At 46.5% G+C, this 21,964-nt stretch overlaps 1 protein-coding gene across 1 annotated transcript in view; it reads left to right on the top strand.

Moving 5' to 3' along the window:
* The first annotated feature begins 458 nt into the window (after positions 1 to 458).
* Positions 459 to 21,964, top strand: part of LOC147733566 (aminopeptidase Ey-like) — a 259,251-nt gene continuing 237,745 nt past the window's right edge. Inside the window, exon 1 of the mRNA XM_086958152.1 lies at positions 459 to 1,237. Coding sequence (XP_086814278.1) covers positions 504 to 1,237 — 734 coding nt within the window. The 5' untranslated portion in view covers positions 459 to 503. The remainder of the gene's footprint in view (positions 1,238 to 21,964) is intronic.

The raw sequence follows: 21,964 nt of genomic DNA, 5'->3' as shown, positions 1-21,964 counted from the left end.
TAGGGTGGCACATCACCCCTGGTGGCAATACAAAACAGTGCCCTGCTTATGGGTGGCTTCAGTGAGGATATACATCTGTGCTAATAAATCCACCCTTGGCAGGAGACTCAGGCTTATTGTTCTAATCTGTGGAAAAATAAACTCAGTATTAGAATCAGGACACTAATGCATGGTTAAATAAACGCTTTAATTGCTTTCCATAAGGTAGCTTTAGATCAATTGAGTATTCACTCCTGGAGGGGAAGCAGGATCACGCATCTCGATGTCATTTATTCTGGTAAATGATCAGTAAAATGCAGTTTCTGAAGTTGTAAAACGACAGAGAAGAGCTGACAGAACTGCAACCTTGGGCTTTATTGCACTCAGATTAATATTTAACTGAACAATGTACCAATTTGATCCTCTCCAAATGTGTTGTAGGCATATAAAAGGATTAAGCATCAGCTCCCTGTGGCAGTTCCTTTTTTTATATATTTGCATGTGTCTTCAGACTGACTGCGAAGATGGCAAAAGGCTTCTACATCAGTAAGCCGCTAGCCGTGGTGGGAGGTGTGTTTGCTGTAGCCGCGGTGGCCACCGTCATTGCGCTGTCAGTCGTGTATGCCCAGGAGAAGGCCAAAAATGCCAACTCCATCCCTCCTTCTGACAGCCCCGCTGTGCCTACTGCTGGGGCAGCATCCACAACAACTCCAGTCCCTACTGTGATAGGCTCAGCCATGACCTCAAACCCTGCACCTGGAAATGTCTCTACATCAACCACAACTTCAACAAGCACCACAAGGACTTCAGGATCTCAAACAAGTGAGGCTTGGACTCCACCGCCAGATGGTCCATGGAGCAAGTATCGACTTCCCAAGACGTTGATCCCACGGCACTACGAAGTGGAGCTTCAGCCCTATCTTGTCAAAGACTCTCGTGACCTTTATATATTCAAAGGGAAAAGCACCGTTCATTTCAGATGTGAAAATGCCACTAACTTGATACTCATTCACAGCAAGAAACTGAACTATACAGAAGGAGATAAATATGAAGTTTCCCTGACAACAGGAGATGGCTCCTCTCCGCCAATCATAACAAAAATTTGGGAAGAAGTCAAGACTGAGTATTTGGTGGTGGAGCTGGACAGCAGTCTGGAGGCGGGAAGAGAATATTTACTTCATAGTAATTTCACAGGAGAACTGGCTGACGACCTGGCGGGGTTCTACAGGAGTGAATATATGGAAGGTAACGAAACCAGGTAGGAATGGGCATAGTCTATTGATGATTTCTATGCAGCACACGCAGGCCTAGACCATTGCATAATGTTTAATGAAAAAAAAGAAACTGTATGGACCTCATTACGACGTCCCTTTTTATTCACTGGCAACAACAGCCAGCTGTGCCCTCAGAATAATGACATCTGATGCAACACTAAGAATCTCGTTGGATTTACCCAGAATTTTGACCTGCTGGAAGCAGTCAAAACCTTGGGTGAAACTCTAGAACAAAATGAGGAATTATCAGGTGAATCAGGACCATTCTTGTCAGTTACCTGTACACAGTAACTCTGGGGGGTGGGGGCATAGGCACCTGGAGGATCACCTGAGTTTCAATAATGGGGCCCTAAAAGTGTGACATGATATTTCATAATGTTTCTGGATGGCTTGCGATAACAACTTCATTTCATTTAAAGAATAGAGTCGGGAGTACATTTCTCAGTGTAAGTCTTGGGACTGGAGATTCTAAAGAGCTGCTACAATGGGGCAAATGCTGGGAGCGAAACCACATTACCTCACCTATTGAGGAAGATCTTTAAATGTTACATACAGCATCAATAGCATAAGGTGCTAATAGCTGAACTTTCCCCATGGAGAAAACGCTCACAAAGATGGTAGATGATTCTAGGTAATTAGATGAAGAATTGGTATTATGGCAATGCCAGAAACCTTATTTTTCAAAATGTTTCTCGAGAAATTAAATCAATATAAGACACTGAACAGGCTGTCGTTTTGTAATCATTTATTGTGAGTGGAAATCACCTTATCAATGTTGCTGTAGAACTGAACTCTTTAGTGGCAAGAAGTATGTGGAATTTGGTTTTTTCACTGTATTTATTTGTATTTAAGTTTGCATATATTTCTCTAGATCAATGGTAAGAATAAAACTGAGCTCAATAGAATCTAAGAGCCCGATTTAATGTTTATTGATGAGGAGAAGGTTTTTTCAGGAAATGTCAAATGTAGAATAGAATCTGCCAGCGAATGTTCTCTTCCATAATATACCCATGATTGAAGAAATGCAACTTATGGAGGTAATGGAGGATTCTCCATTTACCAGATTCTACACCTGATTCAACATTTTCTTACAAATGTGTTAACTATGAAACAATGATGGAAAGGATAGCAGCAGTGGGTAGGGTGAGAGTCAGAAGACTTATATGGAAAGGGCGATCAATTTTAACATAAATGTTGGAGGGAAGGTGAGGAAGAAGAAATGACAACTATAAATAATTCAAGGTAATAAATAAATCAGGGGATGGTGAAGCACAGCTACTCACCCGTAAGGGTCTAAAGGCGCTGGGGGGAGGTGGGGAGGCACCATTGAGTACTGGGGTCATCCGAAGACCCAGGTCTTGAGGTACATCTTGAACAGAGGCAGTGTAGTAATTTGCTATAGATGGAGGGGGAAGTCATTCCAGGCCTTGGCTGTGTTGTAGGAGAAGGACTTTCCTCCCACTTGTAGATGCGTGGGATAGTGGCCAGAGAGAGGTCATCAGATCAGAGGTGTCTCTTGGGTGCGTGGAAGGAGAGGTGCTTGTTTAGGTATGCTGGTCCGACGTGGAGGGCCTTGTATGCGTGGGTGAGGAGCTTGAAGGTTATTCTTCTTTCGATGGGGAGCCAGTGGAGATCTTGGAGGTGTAGGTTTTCGTGGTTGCAACTGAAGATGTCTAGGATCAGTCTGGCTGCAGCTTTCTGGATGGTCTGGAATTTGCGTAGCAGTTTCTTGTTGATTCTAGCGTAAGGAACTTTGCCGTAGTCCAGTCTGCTACTGATGAGGGCATGCATGACCATTTTTCTGTATTCGGATGGGATCCATCTGAAAGTTTTTCAGAGTATGCCGAGGGTATTGAAGCACCATTATAATTAATGGGGTGACCCAGTATATATCAGAGGACCTGGTTATCGATCGGTAAAACAAACAGAGGTCCTAGACAGTTTTTATCTAAACATATCACTTTGTATAGATAAATATGTATAACCAATATGCAAGAACAAGGACGCATGAAATATAAGGATATTGGACACCTCAATTTGATAAATTATATTTTCATTTATTTATACACAGTAAAAAAGCAAAACAAACAATTCTTCTCAATTCCAGAAGGAGAGTTTCAAGCGTATGATATATAGCTGGACATGTACTTAACGGTTGTCATTCGGAAGAAAAGAAACAGGTGTGAGAGAATTATGCTCTGGTGAAGAAAGTAGAAGGAAAGAAATGGATTCCACAAGGGGAAAAGAGTTCAAATACATTTTTGTAAAAGGGACCGGGCGATATGCTAAACAGAAAACGGTTTCCCTTTTTGAACTTCCAGCCTACCCCTATACATTCAATACAGTTAATTTGTTGTCACAGTGTAGCCACATCTGTGAGTTTAGTATAGGGATCACGGTGGGGTGTAGGCCTATTTGGGGGTTTGTCAACGTTTCGACCCTGGCGCAAAAGGGGTTAGTGGGATCCTCTGCTACAGGTCTTCATCAGGACGGGGAACGGGGGAATCTGAAAATAACCGTCAAGATTCAGAGTAGTGGCCAAGTGTATTTAAAATCCTAAATAAATCATAAAAATGCCTAAAAATACATGAATTGGAAAAATTAATCTTTGGTGTTAATCCAACTGTGGAATTCTGGTAGGCTGCCTGGGGTGTCGTTCCAGATCAATCAATCAATCAGGGTACTTGTAGAGCACGCTACTTACCCGTGAGGGTCTCAAGGCGCTGAGGGGAGGGGGCGGGGGAGTGCTGCTACTGCTCGAAGAGCCAGGTCTTGAGGAGTCTTCTGAAGGCGAGTGGGTCTTGGGTCTGCCATATGTGGGTAGGGAGGGTGATACAGGTCTTGGTGGTGAGGTAGGAGAAGGTTCTGCCGCCGGAGGTTGTTCGTTGGATGCGGGGAACAGTCGCGAGGGCGAGGCTGGCGGAGCGGAGCTGGCGGGTGGGGGTGTAGAAGCTGAGTCTGCTGTTAAGGGAGGCTGGTCCGGCGTTGTGGAGTGCTTTGTGTGCGTGGGTGAGGAGCTTAAAGGTGATCCTCTTGTCGACTGGGAGCCAGTGTATGGCTCTCTGGTGGGAGGTGATGTGGCTGCGGCGGGGGACGTTGACGATCAGTCAGGCGGAGGCGTTTTGGATGCATTGTAGTCGTCGTAGGTGTTTGGCTGGGATTACTGCGTAGAGTGCGTTACCTTAGTCCAGTCTGCTGCTGACGAGGGCCTGTGTCACCGTTCTTCTTGTTTCGGTCGGGATCCACTTATAGATCCTGCAGAGCATGCGGAGGGTGTTGTAGCAGGAGGAGGAGACAGTGTTGACCTGCTTAGCCATGGAGAGGGAGTAGTAGAGGATGAATCCTAGGTTGCGTGCATGGTCGGTGGGTGTTGGTGCTGTTCCCAGTGTGGTCGGCCACCAGGCGTCGTCCCAGGGTGAGGTGGTGGGTCAGAGGATGAGTACCTCTGTCTTGTCCGAGTTCAGCTTCAGATGGTTGCTCCTCTTCCAGTCGGCGACGGCCTTCATTCCCTCATGGAGGTTGGTTTTTGCAGTGTGTGGGTTCTTGGTGAGGGAGAGGATGAGCTGGGTGTCGTCGGTGCAGGAGATGATGTTGAGGATGTGCTGGTGAGCCACTTGTGCGTGGGGGGCCATGTAGATGTTGAACAGCGTAGGGCTGAGGGATGAGCCCTGGGGGACGCTGCAGATGATGTCTGTGGCTTCGGATCGGAAGGGTGGGAGGGGGACGCTCTGGGTTCTGCCGGAGAGGAAGGACGTGGTCCACTCGAGGGCCTTCTCTTGGATTCCAGCTTCTAGGAGGCGTGTCTTTAGAATGCAATGGCAGACCGTGTCGAAGGCGGCCGACAGGTCCAGGAGAAGAAGGGGTGATGTTTTGCCATTGTCTAGTTGGCACCTGATGTCGTCTGTGGTGGCGATGAGGGCTGTCTCGGTGCTGTGGTTTCGTCTGAATCCGGACTGGGACGGGTCCAAGATGTTGTTGTCTTCCAGGTGGTGGGCCAATTGCCTGTTAATGATTTTCTCAATTACATTTTACCCGGAGCAGGGAGATGGGCCGGAAGTTCTTGAGGTCCTTGGGGTCCGCCTTGGGCTTCTTGAGGAGGGCGTTGATTTCGGCGTGCTTCCAGCTTTCCGGAAATGTCGCTGTTTCAAAGGAAATGTTGACGACCTTCCGTAGTTGGGGTGCGATGGCTGCGTCTGCTTTGTTGAATTCATGGTGTGGGCACGTGTCTGACGGAGATCCTGAGTGGATCGAGTTTATGACCTTGCGTGTCTCGTCGTCATTGACGTTAGACCAGGAGGTCAGGCGGATGGTGCTGGTGGTGTTCACAGGGGAGGTGGAGTCTGGCGTAGTCGGGGCAGTTGCGGTGTTGAAGCTGTCGTGGATGTCAGCGATCTTGCAGTGGAAGAAGATGGCTAGTGAGTCACACAGTTCTTGTGAGGGTAGGATGTCGTTGGCGCTGGGGTTGGAGAGTTCCTTTACGATGCTGAAGAGCTCTTTGCTGTTGTGTGAGTTTTTGTCCAAGCGGTCTTTGAAGGAGGATCTCTTGGCTAATCTGATGAGGTGGTGATGTCTGCTGGTGGCGTCCTTGTGGGCTGCGTGGTTGTCCGGTGTGCATTCGTGGAGCCATGTTTTCTCCAGTTTCTGACATGCACGTTTGGAGGTCTGGAGCTCGTCGGTGAACCAGGTGGCTCTCTTGCTGGCGTGGCTGTTGGAGGGTTTCTTGAGCAGGGCGAGGGTGTTGGCGCAGTCGTCGATCCACTGTCTGATGTTCGGGCTGCGGCGTCTGGGTTGGTGGGGTCGGTGGGTGGGTTCTGGGCGAGGGTGGTGATCAGCCGGTCTTCAGTGACTTTGCTCCAGCAGCGGCGAGGCAGCTGTTGGGTGCCGTGGTGCGTGGTTGGTTTCTTGAAGGTGAAATGAATGCAGCGGTGGTCAGTCGAGTGGAGTTCGGTGGTGTGGTCGAAGGCGACGTGGGTGCCTGTGGAGAAGACGGGGTCCAGCGTGTGGACGGCGCCGTGGGTGGGTGCGGTGATGAGTTGTTTCAGGCCGAGGTTGGCGATCAGGGTGGTGGAGTTGGCGTCGTTGTTGTTCTCGAGGTGGAAGTTCAGGTCCCGAGGAGGATGTAGTCCGTGGAAGCGAGTGCGTGGATACTGGTGAGGTCGGCGATGGAGTCGCTGAACTGAGCCTAGGGTCCGGGGGGTCTGTAGATGAGTGTTTCTCTGAGGGTGGTGTTCGTGTCGGTGTGGATCTGGAAGTGCAGTTGTTTGGCAGTGTTGAGGGTGTCATCTGCATGGTTGGCGACCTTGAGGGTGGACTTGTGGACGATGGCTATTCCTCCTCCGGTTCCGTTGGCACGATCCCTGCGGGTGATTTTTTAGCCGTCCCGGATGGCTATGGTGATGTTGGGCACCGAGGAGTCGTTCCACCAGGTCTCGGTCAGGAAGGCAAAGTCTGGGGCGGAGGTGTCGAGCAGATCTCAGAGCTCGAAGGCGTTTTTGCGGGCGGAGAGGGTGTTGAGGAGTATGCAGCGAAGGTGGTTGGGTCCAGTCCTTGGTGGTTTGGTGGTTCTGTCACAGATAAACCTGCAGGTGCGGCAGTAGAAGGGTCCGTGGGTCCGTTTCGAGGTGGCCTGGAAGCAGGTGTGGTTTTGCCCACCGTTGAGTGCGTGGAGGCTGCTGGCATCGTAGTGGAGTCTGATGTTGTGGCATTCGCGGGGTCCAAGGGTTCTGACGCTAGGCGCAGTCCAGGTAAGGACGGGCGCAGACGGGCTTGCCTTAGGCATGCCAGCGGCACGGCCGCACAGCTGCCGCCATTTAAAGGGGGAGCTGGGAGGGAGGAGGAGCTGGGAGACGGGAGGCAGGGGATCGAATGGGCACGGGGGGCGGGCCGCAGTGGCAGCAGCGGTAGGAAGAGAGCAGTGGGCATGGGGGGCGAGGAAAACAGCACCCAGGAATGGGCAGCAAGACCAGGATGCAGGGCACAGGCGCTGGTGGAGCTGCAGCGGGGGGGGTAGTGACCTACCTGGCGAAGTCAAAGGTCGCTCTCCTCACCGCGCAGCTGCCGCCATTTAAAGGGGGAGCTGGGAGGGAGAAGCAGCTGGGAGGCGGGAGGCAGGGGATCAAATGGGCGCTGGGGCGGGCTGCATGGGCAGCAGCGGCGGGAAGAGAGCAGTGGGCACAGGGGGCAAGGAAAACAGCACCCAGGAATGGGCAGCAAGATCAGGATGCAAGGCACAGGCGCTGGTGGAGCTGCAGCCGGGGGAGCGACCTACCTGGCAAGGTCAAGATCATGATGACATCGTCGGTATAACGTTTCCAGAAGAGTATCTTGGTTCTGTAAGGATTTGTATTGTTGAGGATGTGTGTTGTTTCAAATTTGTTCATGTATAGCCTTGCTATGCTGGGAGCAAATGTACTCCCCATAGAAGTGCAGTGGGATTGTAGATAGAGGGTTCCATTGTATTAAAAAAGTTCTCAGTGAAAGCTAGGCAGCAACACTCCAAAAAGAAATGCCTTGGGGTGTTGTTCTCCCATTCTTGTGTGAAAAGGATGTCTTCAACCGTGTGTAATATTCTTTGTTGTGGCAGACTTGTATAAAGACTTTCCACATCATGTCCTACCAGGCACATAGTTCCCTCCTCGAAGGTCAGCTCCTTCAGTTGGTTGAGTAGGTCATGGGTATCTTTCAGGTAAGGTCGTGTTTTTTACAGCAGAGGGCTTAAGTAATGGTCCGCAAATTGAGATAGTGGCTCGAGTACTGAGCCTATGCCGGAAACTATTTGTCGTCCTGGTGGTGGCTTTCTGTTCTTGTGTATTTTGGGTAGTGAACAGAAATAAGGTGTATGAGGAGATTTGGTTTTGAGAAAGTCTGACTCATTTTTATTGATCCATTGATTGGTCTTTGCTTCATCTGTCATCAGTTTGATGGTCCTTTGTAGTCTTGGTGTAGGGTCCATATTCAGGATTTTCTAGAACTTTTGGTCTGACAGGAGAGCTGTACACTGCTCATTATAGTTGTCCTTGATTAGTAAGACAATACCCCCAACTTTATCTGCCGGTTTTATGATTAGACCTTCTTGTTTTTGCAGTTCCTCAATAGCCTGGCGTTCCTTCTTGGTTATGTTCATGAAGGGCTTATTTGAGGGTTCTTTCAGTATTTTCACTTCATTGAACAGAGCATGTTCAAAGGCTTCTATTTCCACTGGTACTAGATGGGTTGGTGGGCAGAAGGTGGATTTGCTCTTTAGGTTGGTGTCGCACTTTGAGGAGTTGATCTCTTTTTCTTTGAAGAAGGCTTTGAGTTTTACTTTACGGCAGAATTCTGCCAGTTCGCATTGTAGTTTGAACTGGTCTAGGGGTGGTGTAGGTACGAAGCCTAGGCCTTTGTCCAGTACCTTCTGTTGATCCTTTGTGAGTGTTATGTCTGTAAGGTTTACTATTAGCGAGTTGTTGAGCTTGGTCCTGGTCTTTCTTTGGATTTGCTGCGGGTTAGGACTTGGCTGTCTGGTTCTGTCCAGGTCACTCCTTTTCTTCTTCCTCAGCGGTTGTTGGAGCCTCTCCCTAAAAAGGAGGCCTATTTGTTTGGGGTATCTAGACAGGAGGTGTGTTCACCCTCAGGCTAGTACCATCCCTAAGGTGGGCTACCTAGACTAAATACTATAAGAAGAATTCCACCATCTTGGTTTTTGGTGGAATGATTTCCTCTGGGTCAGGGTCATGTCACCTTTCCACAAGAAGTGGTCATATAGAGGGTGTAGTGACCCTAAAGGTAGGTAGCCAATTGGCTACTACCTGACACTCCCTGTAAATACAGTATTTAGGTAGCACCCCTGATGCCAGGATTTCAGATTCGAGGGACACAAAGAAGGAGTGGACAAAGAAGATTCTTTACCCAAGAACAGAGGAGCAACAACTTTATTGGCGCCAACCATGCCAGCCTGCCTACTGTACTCGACCCTCCTGGAGAAACTGACTCTTCCTGCTGCTGTCAGTGATTCATAAACCACCAGAGAACTCCCTTTGAACAGTGGAGCTACTCCCTTGCAGATACCAAAGAAGCTAGGTACAGTTCACTGTGCTGCAACCTACTGGATCTACCAGTGCTCCAGCAACCCAGAAAGAGGTCACCATTATCCCACAGATTATGGAAAACAAGGTTAAACCCACTAAAGTCAAAGGGACCTGGGTAATTATCGTTACAAAGGGATGGGGCCCCAGACAAAAAACAAAATATTGCAAACTTATATCAATAACACTTGATTAATTCAAGGAGCAAAGCTAGTAAATGCAAAAAAGTTTTATTCAGATTTGCATGATTACCTTTTACTGGTTAGAGTTCATATTATATTTGATTATACACATGACAAATTTGTGATAAATGTACGTGCCCACATTCACAACGGGGAGGGGGGAAGTGAAGGAAGTGTCAAGGACAGGGTGGGGTCAAGGGATAATCAGATTCATTCAGTGACAAGTATTAATCTCAATTTGGAGACTTAGGACATGTGGTCCCTTTAGCCAAAAGGCCACAACATAAGGCTCTTAGAGAGTCCAACATATGACTGATGCACAAAACCAAACTCCGCTTCAGCCGTTAAGGTCTTGCTTGGGGTAGGAGATTGGTCGTAGTTGTGTAGTCAACGTTTCGACCCGGATTATAGGTAGGAAAGTAGTCCTTACGAGGCGGGTCTTCTTCAGGACAAAGGAGTTGTGGGTGGGCAACCTCCTATAGGTTCTGAAGTTCCTCAGAGCTTCTGGTAAATAGAGACCAAGATCCTTAGCGGTTGTTTATCCCGTCACCACTATTTTTTAATTCTGTTGCAGAAAGAGCGGATCTATTTTTGCGAGTACTCCGATAACTGATGCTATTCAGTTCAAATTTGCTAAGAACAAATCAGATACGCCTCTGATCAATGAAGGATTCTTGAGGCATCTACCGCTAGGCTTGCTGGAGTGATTCGTTACATTTTATTGCGCCAATATTTTCAAGAATATCAGGAGGGTGCGTCAATCGTGTTTATTTGACAGAGGCCCCTGAGACGAGTTCAGAAGATAGCCGGAAAAAGTCTGTAGTGTTGAAATACACCGCGCTCAGCCACAAACAGTGTTCACATGTACTAAGTCTCCAAATTGAGATTAATACTTGTCACTGAATGAATCTGATTATCCCTTGACCCCACCCTGTCCTTGACACTTCCTTCATTATCCCACAGGTCTGATATATCCTCCCTCCAAGTGTGGGGAAGCCAAAACCGACCTGAGCAGCACAGCACCAATACCTGAGGCACCAGACTCCTTGCAGCAACCAAGGCTTGTTGTGTCCAGCCCGGACACCAACACTGAGGAAGAACGACCTGTAAGTCGAGGAACTTCAGCGACTGGGAAACCCACAGGGAGAATGCCCCAGCTGTCCGGTTTGCCCCTTTTCTACGGAACTAAGACAAAGAGTGAGCCTCCAACCGCTGCCCTTCGACACCTCTAATTGCCTTTGCACCTGCACCCCACAGCCCGGATATGAGGGAGGTGACAAAGTCAATGGGGTACTGAGGCCATCAAAGGCTGGGCCAAGCCTTGGGTTTTCCTAGACTGGACTCCTAATTGCTGCCTACAGCCTCTTTGTGCAGGCCCCATCAATCGAAAAAGTCTCCTGCAGTATGGAACAGACGCCTAAAGACAGCACTGCATCTGAATCCTACAACCCGAGCAGAAGTGGACCAGCGGTGTCCCTACATGCCTGAGAATCTCAAGGACTGAGCCCCCTGTAGGTTTTCCCGGACTGGTCCCGCAGTCCGAGCGTGCAGCCTCCTTTCAACTGAACTGTTCCCCATTGAAGTGGACGGGGCACCCAACCCTGAAACACACCTCTGCACCTGGCCCCCCCAGTGCCGCTCGAGGTTACCTGTTGGTGTAGCCTTGGAACTTGTATCATGCTCACCTTAAGTCCAGGAGAAAAGTCAATAAGTTGCTGACACATGCCCGAATGCAGTGTATGTTTTCCCCATAGGATAATGTAACAGCTCCAGAAATTGCAGTGTGTGAACTTTTGAAACCTGTAAAAATTCATTACTCAAAAAATACTTTCGTGATTCCTATGATTTTGGTATCTAAATTCATATAGAAATCTATTATTTTTATAAAATGGTGTCAGATTTCTTTGAGTGTGTGTCCCACTTACTGTCTTTTGTATGTGCAATAAATGCTTAGCAGTACCCTCTGACAAACTGCTCGCCCACAAACCACAAAAGAGTGCATATGGGTTATCATTTGTGCCTGTGTCAGTCAACTGGAGTTTGTCAGGACTCTTTACTTAGTGTACATCATTTTGGTCCTCCATATAAAGACCTTAGTCATAAAAAAAACCTTTGGGTAAATTCACATACATAGATCCACACTCACACTAGGAACCTCTGTCACCAATGTGAGGAAAACGACACAGGCACAAAGAAAGCAATTAGCAAAATCTAATCTGAATTAGAAATGCACATTTATTGCATACATATATATGCACATTACAATTTAAAAAAATGTTTTCCTTTTAAAAACGACATACATAAAAATTCACAATATTAATCAGAATTCATTAGAAAACAATATAGACAAATGAATTCAAACACACACAAGGGCTAATGCTATTACAACACAGCAGCAATAAAAATGGGAGAGCAGGCAGGAAAATGGTTCTTAATCCTGGATAGAACTACTAAATCTAGTACAGATCAATTTTTATATTTCTAAAAAAATATATACTCAACTAATAAAAGTTGTTTACATAGATTTATAGGCTTTCGTTGACCAACGTCTTTTCTGGTACCCTTTTCCTTTGGTGTTCGGGTCCTTCTCTCTTTTCCTCCATATAAAGAGCAAGCTTTCTGCAACCTAGGCTACAAGTTAGGTATACTACAGCAATTCTCTTGTAGTGAATGTGAGTGTTGTTAGGATATGGGCGAAAAAGGCACCCGTTTTGAAGTGAGCCAACAGAGCTCACTTTAGGCCTATGCAATTTGCCTTACAAAAGAGAATTGGCTGCTGTCAATAGTACCCGGCTCTACTACAGGAGCTTTGCACAAAAACAAGCATTAAAACAAGCATTAAAGCGGTCTTTAGAGAATACGCAAGTGCTTTATGTGCAACTTTTAGTTATAGTAAGCCAAACAGTAACAGTGTTAGGAGTTATAGAATTTGAAGAGTTTGAATAAATTTAGCTACAGCAATAAAAGAGTGAAGGGAATTGTATATGGAGATGAAAAAGTTATTCTAAAATAAAAATAAAATCCGTCCCTTAGAAAAGGCATTAGAAATAGGCCGGCAGTGCTAGCCTGCTGAAGATACAAAAAATGAGAAAAGTGTCAGTTTACCACGCAATTGACTGGGAAGTAGGCAGCCTTTTTTGTCTGACTTGTGACAATTGTGAGGTAAAGACTGATGTTTTTAACTGCGGAATGACTTTACCTTCCAACAACAGGTTTTTCAGGAAGTGGAACATTTTCAGTGGAGCACAAAGTCAAAGAAGGAGCATACCTGTTGTAGCCTCAAAATTCCCTCTAAAAACTCATGAGTACGAAAAATATTAAGATGAACCTGTATCTTTACTGCCTACACTTGGCATGCTGTTCCGGCACTCTAGGAGTGAACATTTTTGAATATTCAAATGGGCTTTACTTATTCTTGGGCATATTTGCCTTTAAAAACAAATCATCAGCTGTTCATCACCGGATCTTCAGGATGCAGTCCACAGGTCCCAGTTGCAGTAGGCTTTCCACAGCTCTTCTTTCAGGCACAAAAGGCAAGATCTAGTTCTAAAACATCAAGTACAAGTTCTCCAGGCAGGGAATGATTTCCGTATGCACTCTCCAGCAACAGGACAGAATTTCCTTTTTTTAAATTTTTTATTATTCAGGTTGAAAAAACATCAACATATGGATCAGCAAAATAAATCATGGCAACACAGTGTACATTTACAGAATTTTGTAAAGTAGACTTCATGCCAACAAAAGAGAAGGGGAGAGAGAGAGCAGCATGTAAAACACCTTAGCACAACCAAGGATAAACAAACATAAAATAACATAAAACAGTGCAATCCATTATCTAGTCTCTGAGCCACTCCTCCAGGGGAGCCCAGATATTCTGACCCAGTTCCCACCTCCTTCTACCCCACGTCTGAAGAATTGCTGACTCTAAGTTGTAGAGAGCCAAAATCCAAAATCCTCGCTCTCCAATTTACAAAAGTGGGGTTGTCAGGACTAATCCATGCTGAAGTTATAGAAAGCCGCAGGAGCAATAAACAGGAGGGCGGGCGCATGTCTTGTTCTCTCCAACAGACAATTACTCTCACAGCCAAATACAACAAGCTCTGGTGATAGAACAACCGGAATATTAAAGCTGGAGTTAATAAATAATTCTACATCCTGGAGAAATGTGCCAAGTTTAGAGCAAGCAAAAAACATATGTACGTCATTGGCAGCTGCCAGACCGCATCTCGGACAGCAATGGCCCCCTCTACCTCCCCATTCAGAAATTTTGGCCGGGGTATAATAAAGATCAAATAATGTCATGTATCATTGAGAGCTTAAGCTTCTTGATATTGGCACACTGCTTGATAATTCTAGGGCCTGGGAGATATCCAACCCTGTCTTACCCAGCTTTACCTTCCACTTAGCGTTTTGAGAAGAGAGATCGTCAGGGAGACCACAGAGCAAATACTGATATACTACCCCAATTCTTGACCGCCTCAAAATCAATTCCATAAGTGAATTCCTATCAAACAAAATAATAGCTGGGACCTTCAATTTATCTACATAGCTTCAAATCTGCAAGTATTTAAAAAACTCGTGCATATTGAGAGAAAACGTATCCTTTAAAAATAAAAAGGAGGCCATTTTCCCTTCACACCCTAGATTGCTCAAATACATTATTCCCTGTGACATCCACCTAAATGTAGTCTGATCTTGAAAAATGGAGGGTAAAAGTCTAGCAGTGGTAAAAGGTGTGTAATAGTTAATATTAGGAATCAACCATTTGCGCCAGATCTAACACCAAACTGAAAACATTGCTATGGTGACCTTAAACTTGGACTTCTTATAATAACTGGGTTAGAGAACCCGCAAAAATTATCCCCTTGGCATCTTCCCCTAATCCTATTTCAAAGATAGAGGGTCTGCAGAATGGCGGCAACACCGCCCTGTCCCCAAACAATGGTAAAGCAAAATGCTGAAGGAGATCTGACCAACAATAAAGCACCAGATTTGGCACCAACCAGCCACCCCCGATCACGCGGAAGATGCATCGACTTAGCTGCTCTTCGAGGTTGATGATACCCCTAGAGAAATCTATTGCAGCTCCTTTCGGCACGAGCAAGACTTGATTGGGAAAATTCAAGTGGGATTGTTCTAAATAGATATAAAAGCTTTGGTAAGACCAACATTTTAAGAACATTACCCCTACCATACAGACACAAATGCAAATTGTCTAATCTTACCAAAGTAGAATTGACAGAGTCGATAACAGGCAAGATATTCAGGTCTGGAATGTTATCGACTACGGCAGTAATTTTGACCCCAAGGTATGACGCACTTTGAACAACTGGAGCTTCAGAGGGGTCCATGGCAGCTGACTGGGCAAGATGGCGGCCGGTCACTCGGCTGAGTGAGCAGGTTCAAATGCTCTCTTCTCCGGTCGACGTGCCAAACCAAGCAGTCTCAAGGATTTTCTGAAGGCATATGGGTTTTTTTGATTTACTTTGGAAACCTTCTGGCGATACTTGCGATATTTGCAGTGGAAAGGGACACGCGAGAAATGCTCCGGTGGCCTCTCGTGTATCGAAGCCACCTTACCTGCTGGATCCTTTCTCCACAGAAGCGATCCACCACCGGCAGTTCCTGGTGCATCTCAGCGTCTCGGCTGTTGTGCTCCCTATGCCCAGGTATGCCACCGAAAGGACAGGGGAAGAATGTTACTTCCACGGGACGTGTCACGGCACCTCGGAGCTCCGCCAAGTCAGGAACCATGGCGGTGCAATCCCCAGGAGCTCAGACGTCAGGTGAGAATGCGGAGGGGAGCCTACGGACGCCAGCGGAAACCTTGGCTCCAACAACGGCGAAAATTAGGCAGACCCTCCTGGCGATGTTTGAACCTAAGGCAGACAAGAACAAAACGCCAAAGAATTCAAACAACATCAAACGTAGCCAGCTGCCAGCCTTGTCTCCCAAAGCTTCCTCATCTTCTCTTATTGGTAAGGCTGACAGCGCTTTTTCTTCACCTTCTTTGGGGTTAATGGCCTCGGCTGCAGTCGAGGGAGATCTTTTGGACAGGGCAGGTGGCTTGGAGGTTGGGGGGGCGAGGAGCGATCCAATATTGAAGCACAGGCGAATCTTATGGCTCAGCCCAGTGGGCTGCTGGTAGTTGTAGTTTTGCCTGGACCAGTGATAGATACAGAAACTGCAGTTAATCCCCCCACCCAAAAGACCACGGTGCCCCCCAGCAGCAAACTAAGACTACATGTGGGAACATACTCCAAGTACCCTTACAGAATGGTCTGTTAAATCTTGATAGAGACACAGATGGCGATAAATTCTACTTCTTATCAGACCACACTGGGTCTTCTGAGGATGACGGTGGCCTGGATAAATATTGGACAGATGATGATGACAGCGAGATGGGCAACTGGCGAATTAATGAGGTTCTAAATTTGGAAGCAATATCTAATGGACTTTGTACAGTCCGGAAGGCACCCAAGGATCAGGGACCCTTGGCCTCTTGCTCGAAAACTGGTGCCTTAGTCTGGGATTATTCATTTTCTACGCAGTATGGCTCGGAAGGTAATGTTACCAATCAAGTTGCAAACTGTTCTAATCCGCCCTCAGGCGAGATGACACTTACGATAATCTACCAGACAATTATGGCACACCATGAAGAGACCCGGTAGGAGAGTGCTCGAACTCAGGGAGTGTGAAAACAGAGCCCGGAGGAACAATCTGAGAGTTTTGGGAGTCCCGGAAGGGATTGAAGGGTCGGACATTTTGTTGTTGAATTGTTCACGGAAGCATTCCCGAATGTCAAACAGTGGGACTGGCAACTCGAAGTTCAGAGAGCACATCGTTTTCCGTTTCAGATGAAGCAACGCTCTGGTCAAACGGACAATAGGCCTCGTGCTATTCTAATTTGTTTGAGCAGTTTTTTAGCCAGGGAAAAGATTTATGATTTGGCAAGGCAGGATAGGAGGCGGGCCGGCAAGGGCTGTGAGTTCTTTGTCAGGCCTGACCTATGTCCAGCTACTGTAGAACGGAGGTGGCAGCTCCGGTAATTAATAGTACCCCTTCAGTCCAAGGGAGCTCAAGTATTCTTGCTTTTCTTCTCCAAACTTAAAGTTATTCATCAAGGCCAGACCAGATTCTTTGTCTCTGAATTTCAGGCTACAGAGTTTTTGGATTCACTTTAGGCTGTAAGGCTGTAAAGATTCGCTTGTTATTGCCCCTTTTTCTTTTTGGAAATCTTTGGGTTTTTTTTAGGGGGTATTGCTCTCTTGTGGACGGAAAGTTTTTTTGTTTATGTACTTTCCATCTTTTTTGGTTCCCCATGGGCATATCCCCCATTGGTATTTTCGCTTTGGCAATGACACCAGGGGGGGGGGGGGGGGGGGGGGGTTATGTTTTAACCATCCCCACCATCACAAGGACCTATGTCCTGTTGCCATGTCTGGGGGGTGGTGAGGTAAGGGGGTTGCTCTTGGGAGGGTTCAAGGGTTGGGGGGGAGGGTTGCTGGGGGGATGGGGAGAGGGGATGGGGGTTCGGAAAAAATAAAAAAAAGCTTACATTTACAGTTTAATCATGGCTTTTCATTTATTATGGTCACTATTAGGATGCTCTCATTTTCCGGAGGGGTGCTTGATATTGTTTTGTATCTATTAGTTAGCTCAGGTTTTATTTTTTTTTAGAGCAAATGGTGCAGGGTAAAATTTGTATAGGTTCCTGGAATATTTGCTGGCTGAATGATGGCAAGAAAAGGGCCCTGTTTTAGAGAGTTGTTCAGGCCCTACGGCTAAAGGTACTGTGCCTGCAAGAAACTCATGTACCCTGGAGCAATCGTGATTACTTGAAAATTGCCGGGTTTGATTTGATTGGGTGTTCTCTCCAGACCTCTATGATTAGAGGGGTGGCAATTTTATTAAGAAGTGGATCAGGGTCATGTAGGAAAACAACCCAAAATAGTAGCAGGAGATGGGAAATCACTGAGTTGCTAATTCACGGCAGATCCTTAACCATTTGTACAGTCTATTGTTCAAATGTGGACGATCCGGCAGTTCGACATCATCTGAATATAGAGCTAGCTTTCTGGCCCCACCCTATTAGTCTTTGTGGGGACATGAACATTAATTTGTCTGACAATTTTAATGTAGCTGGGGTCCAAAATTATGTAGGTAAGAAACCTAGAGTTTTTAGGGCGCTTCAAGCTCTGGTTCAAGAGCATTGTTTGACGGATATTTGGCCTTGACGGCTATACATATTTCTCTGCTCCCCACAATAAAATGTTTAGGTTAGACTATGTTTTCATGTTCGATCAATTGGCAAATCTTACTTCTATTTCAGTCCCTCCTAGGATTCTGTCAGATCACAATCCGCTGTTTATTGAATGCACTTTTACTCACAAGACAAGGGTCCCAAGGGCCTGGACATTTGAGAGAAAGTTGTTATTAAAACAATCATATATAGATCATATGAGGAACTGGATATTGGAATCTTTAAATATTAACAGAGGGACCGCCTCCTGTATTACTGTCTGGAATACGCTAAAGGCAGCAGTCTGGCGTGAAACGAAGAGTTTCTCGACCTTTCGGCAGAGAACTGTTCAAGATCAAACCAATAGGTGGATTGAGGAACTGCGGGCTGCAGAGGTTCAATTGATATGTGCGATTAAGGAGGGCCGGAATACAGCTCAAAGCCAGTTACAGGTAGCCAGAATTAGGACCTCTCTGTTGGAGTATTTTGGCCAGGACCTTGCTGCGAAGTATTTACAGTTCCACTCTATTATGTTTGAGTTTGGGGAAAAATCTGGAAGGGTTTTGGCCAAACAATTTCAGCAGAGAGGGTTGGCCAATCGAATCACTAAGATTCCGGACTCTCAAGTTCATATTCAGGATACAACGGAGGGGGTTATGGAGGTCTATCTGCAGTTTTATCCCTCTCTGTATACAGAGGAAGCCAGTGATCCAAATTTTGAGTTAGAGGTTGGGGCTTTCCTACAGGACCTCAACACCCTCCATGTTACTGCTCAGCAGAATGAAGCCCTTTCTGCCCCTATAGAATGGGATGAGGTCGAGCTAGCGATCAATTCAATAGCTAATGGCAAAGCTGCTGGCCCTGACTCCATTCCTTTGGAATTTTATAGTCTGTTCCGATCAGAGATTCAGGTGGATCTTTTAATAATTCTTAGAGGGGCACAGCTCGGGCGCATACCCGATGCCAAACAACTATTATTCTTTTCAAAAAGAAAGACAAACCGGAGTTAGACCTCTCATCATTTCGCCCGATATCTCTGATCAATGCAGATAGTAAAATATATTCTAAAATGTTATCCACCGGATTGGCCTTGGTGATCTCTCCATTAGTTTCGCTACGCCAGCATGGCTTTATTCCAGGTAGGGACACGGCTGATCATGTCCGCCGCGTAATTGCACTTCTGGACTGGGCCCAAGTCATCAAATCTCCCCTCGGAGCGATCCTGCTGGACGCCTAGTAAGCGTTCAACAGGTTGGCCTGGGGGGTTTTATGGGCAGTCCTTCAGTGGAAGGAGTTTAGCTCTGAGTTTATTCAAGTGGTCCAATCACTCTACGTTGCTCCAGAGGCTACCCTCTCTGTCTCAGAGTCGGTATCAAGATCTTTTAGCATTAGTAGGGGCACCAGGCAGGGCTGTCCCTGCTCGCCCCTGCTGTTTGCCCTTTATATTGACCCTTTTTAAGTAAAATCGAGAGTTCCTTGAACATACTCTCCGTCAGGGTCAATATATCAGAGTATAAGGTGTTGGCACACGCCGATGACATTATAGTTTTGACTAGTGATGTAGCATTAGCCTTTCCAGTTGTTAAGAACTTAGCAGAACAGTACGGCCAGTTTTCTGGCTATAAACTTAATGTCAACAGGACAGAATTTCCACATGAGCAAATTTGGGAAATATCTGATTTCAACAATGCCACTGTACTCATCAAATCTTTGGCTGCCTTGTGACAGTCTGTACCCTCCTGCCAAATGAAGGAAGTGCCAAGTGGACACATATACTCCTCTAGTGTGATCCTGGCCCATTTAGTTGTGTGGATAGACAGGAAATTAGCACAATCAGACCAAAGGCCCTATTATGTGTAGGATGCATGTGTCGCTGTTTGTGCCACGGCGCACCTTAATACAGGGAAATACAGAAAGTGTGCCCTATTACATAGAATATGCAGCCCCAGTGCAGCCACGAACTTGTGCTGCCCTGGGGGCAGAGCATTCCGGTAAAAAAACAGCGGCTTTGAAGCAGGTCCATGTTTCACTGTGCAGGCGGCAATCCACCTACACTATTAAAGGGGATTGGAGATCCCCTTGCTGGCGCATGCAGTGAGTGACTGTACCTGCCTGCAAGGGGATACAGGGTGGATCCATAGGACACCCTTTCCCCCTCCATATGGCTGCTAAAAGCTGGTAGACTATCAGTGCGACCACTAACAGCTACTGTGCCTCAGCACCTGCTTCTATAATTAAAAAGCACCACCCAAGAAAGGATTTCCTTTTAATGCAAAAATTCTTTAGACAATCTGATCCAATGTTTCAGACACTCTGAATTCGGGGACCTTGCCTTCTTGAGCTGTTTCAAGTCAAGTGGGAGTGAAATCATCAGTCTAGCCGGCATTTTAAGTCAGCTGAGAAAAGCAACGTGCTCTCTGGTATTTTGCCCTTAGATTATGTCTTTGCATCATGAAAAGAGTCTACACTAAGATCTCCAACCCATGGTATGACGGGAGTCTCAATGAAGATAGACGGGCCATGCGAATGGCAGAGCGCACCTGGAGATCTGCTCCCTCGGCACTGCACCTAAAAATTCTGAAGAAAAAGAGAAACGCCTACTTCAGGAAAATAATACGCTCAAAATCAGATTTCTTCAGACTCCAGCTCGACCAAGCAAAAAACCGTCCAAGAAAACTGTTCGAGCTAATCCGAACACAATCCAAGGAACAACCCCAATCAGTCGGCACTATGGGCGATGCACCCTCCTGTGAAGACTTCTCTGCTTTCTTTATCCAAAAAAATGACAACATAAGGAGCGATCTCCTCATTGATGCAAGCCTATACTCCAAACCCCACTGCATAACACCCACTGGACCTAAAAACAATGCGACATGGTCATCCTTTGGCACCTACTCTGAAGAAGAAATTGACAGACTACTCAGCACCTTGAAACCATCCAATCACCTCACTGACCCTCTTCCTGCTAACGCTGTAAAAGACTTCACCCCTTTGCTCCTCCCACTCTGGACTAAAATTATCAACAGCTCACTTCAACAAGGAACCATCCCTGACTCCCTCAAAGTTGGACAAGTCACACCCTTACTTAAGAAACCTACAGCCGACCCCACTGATCTAAACAATTACCGTCCTATTACCAACATTCCCACTCTCGCCAAATTGTTGGAAAAATGCGTTCAACTGCAATTGACAAAGCACATAGAACAGTTTGATCTCCTCAACCCTCATCAATCAGGCTTCCGAGCAGGGCACAGTACCGAAACTGCTATGACACACATAATTGACAACGCCCTCCAAATTCTAGATCAAAATGATGCCTGCCTCCTCATCCTTCTTGATCTCTCCTCAGCATTTGACACTGTTAAACATGAGAACCTACTCAAACTCTTAAACACAAGAATGGGTCTTTCTGGGACTGTTCTCCAGTGGTTCACTTCCTTTCTACACAACCGGTCTCAGAAATTCACGAGCAACAACTTGATGTCCTCTCCAGTACCAGTATCGTTGGGGGTCCCCCAAGGATCCTCCCTATCCCCAACTTTGTTCAACCTAGTTATGGAACCTCTCACCACCTTGCTACAAACATCGAATGTACACTTTCACATGTACGCCGATGACACCCAACTATATCTCAAACTTCAATCCCCCAAAGACATTATGCTTCTGAACTCAACGATCAGAAGCACCCAATCCTGGCTTGCCGATAACCACCTCAAACTCAATGCTCTGAAAACTGAGTTCCTTCTGATTTCGACTCCCGCGAAAATATCTACCACTCAAACTTGGCTTAAGCACCTAACTGCCCTCAATGTCCAAACGACCATCGTGGATTCAGCAAAATCTTTAGGCATAACACTTGACGCCAATCTCAGCATGCAGCAGCATATCAGCAAGGCAACTAAGGGAGCGAACTTCCAAATATATACCTTGAGGAAACTTAAACCCTTGCTCCCAGCCAAAGACTTCCAAACTGCAGTACAAGCACTAGTCATCCCTCGCATAGACTACGGCAGCATCGCCCTCTGCGGTCTCCCCCTAACTACAACTGCACCCCTAAGAGCTTCGCTGAACGCGGCAGCGAGACTCATCACTGGATCTAAAAAACACTCACATATTTCCCCTGACTTTAAATCCCTGAACTGGCTGCCTTTTGAAGCCAGAATACATTTGAAAATTGCCTGCATGACGCACAAGGCTGTTCACCTGTACTCACCCGGCTACCTC

Source organism: Lissotriton vulgaris, chromosome 2_1 (genome assembly GCF_964263255.1).
Source record: "Lissotriton vulgaris chromosome 2_1, aLisVul1.2, whole genome shotgun sequence".
In the NCBI taxonomy this organism is placed as follows: domain Eukaryota; kingdom Metazoa; phylum Chordata; class Amphibia; order Caudata; family Salamandridae; genus Lissotriton; species Lissotriton vulgaris.
The sequence above is the reverse complement of the archived record's forward strand: the minus strand, read 5'-3'. Positions and strand labels throughout refer to the sequence as shown.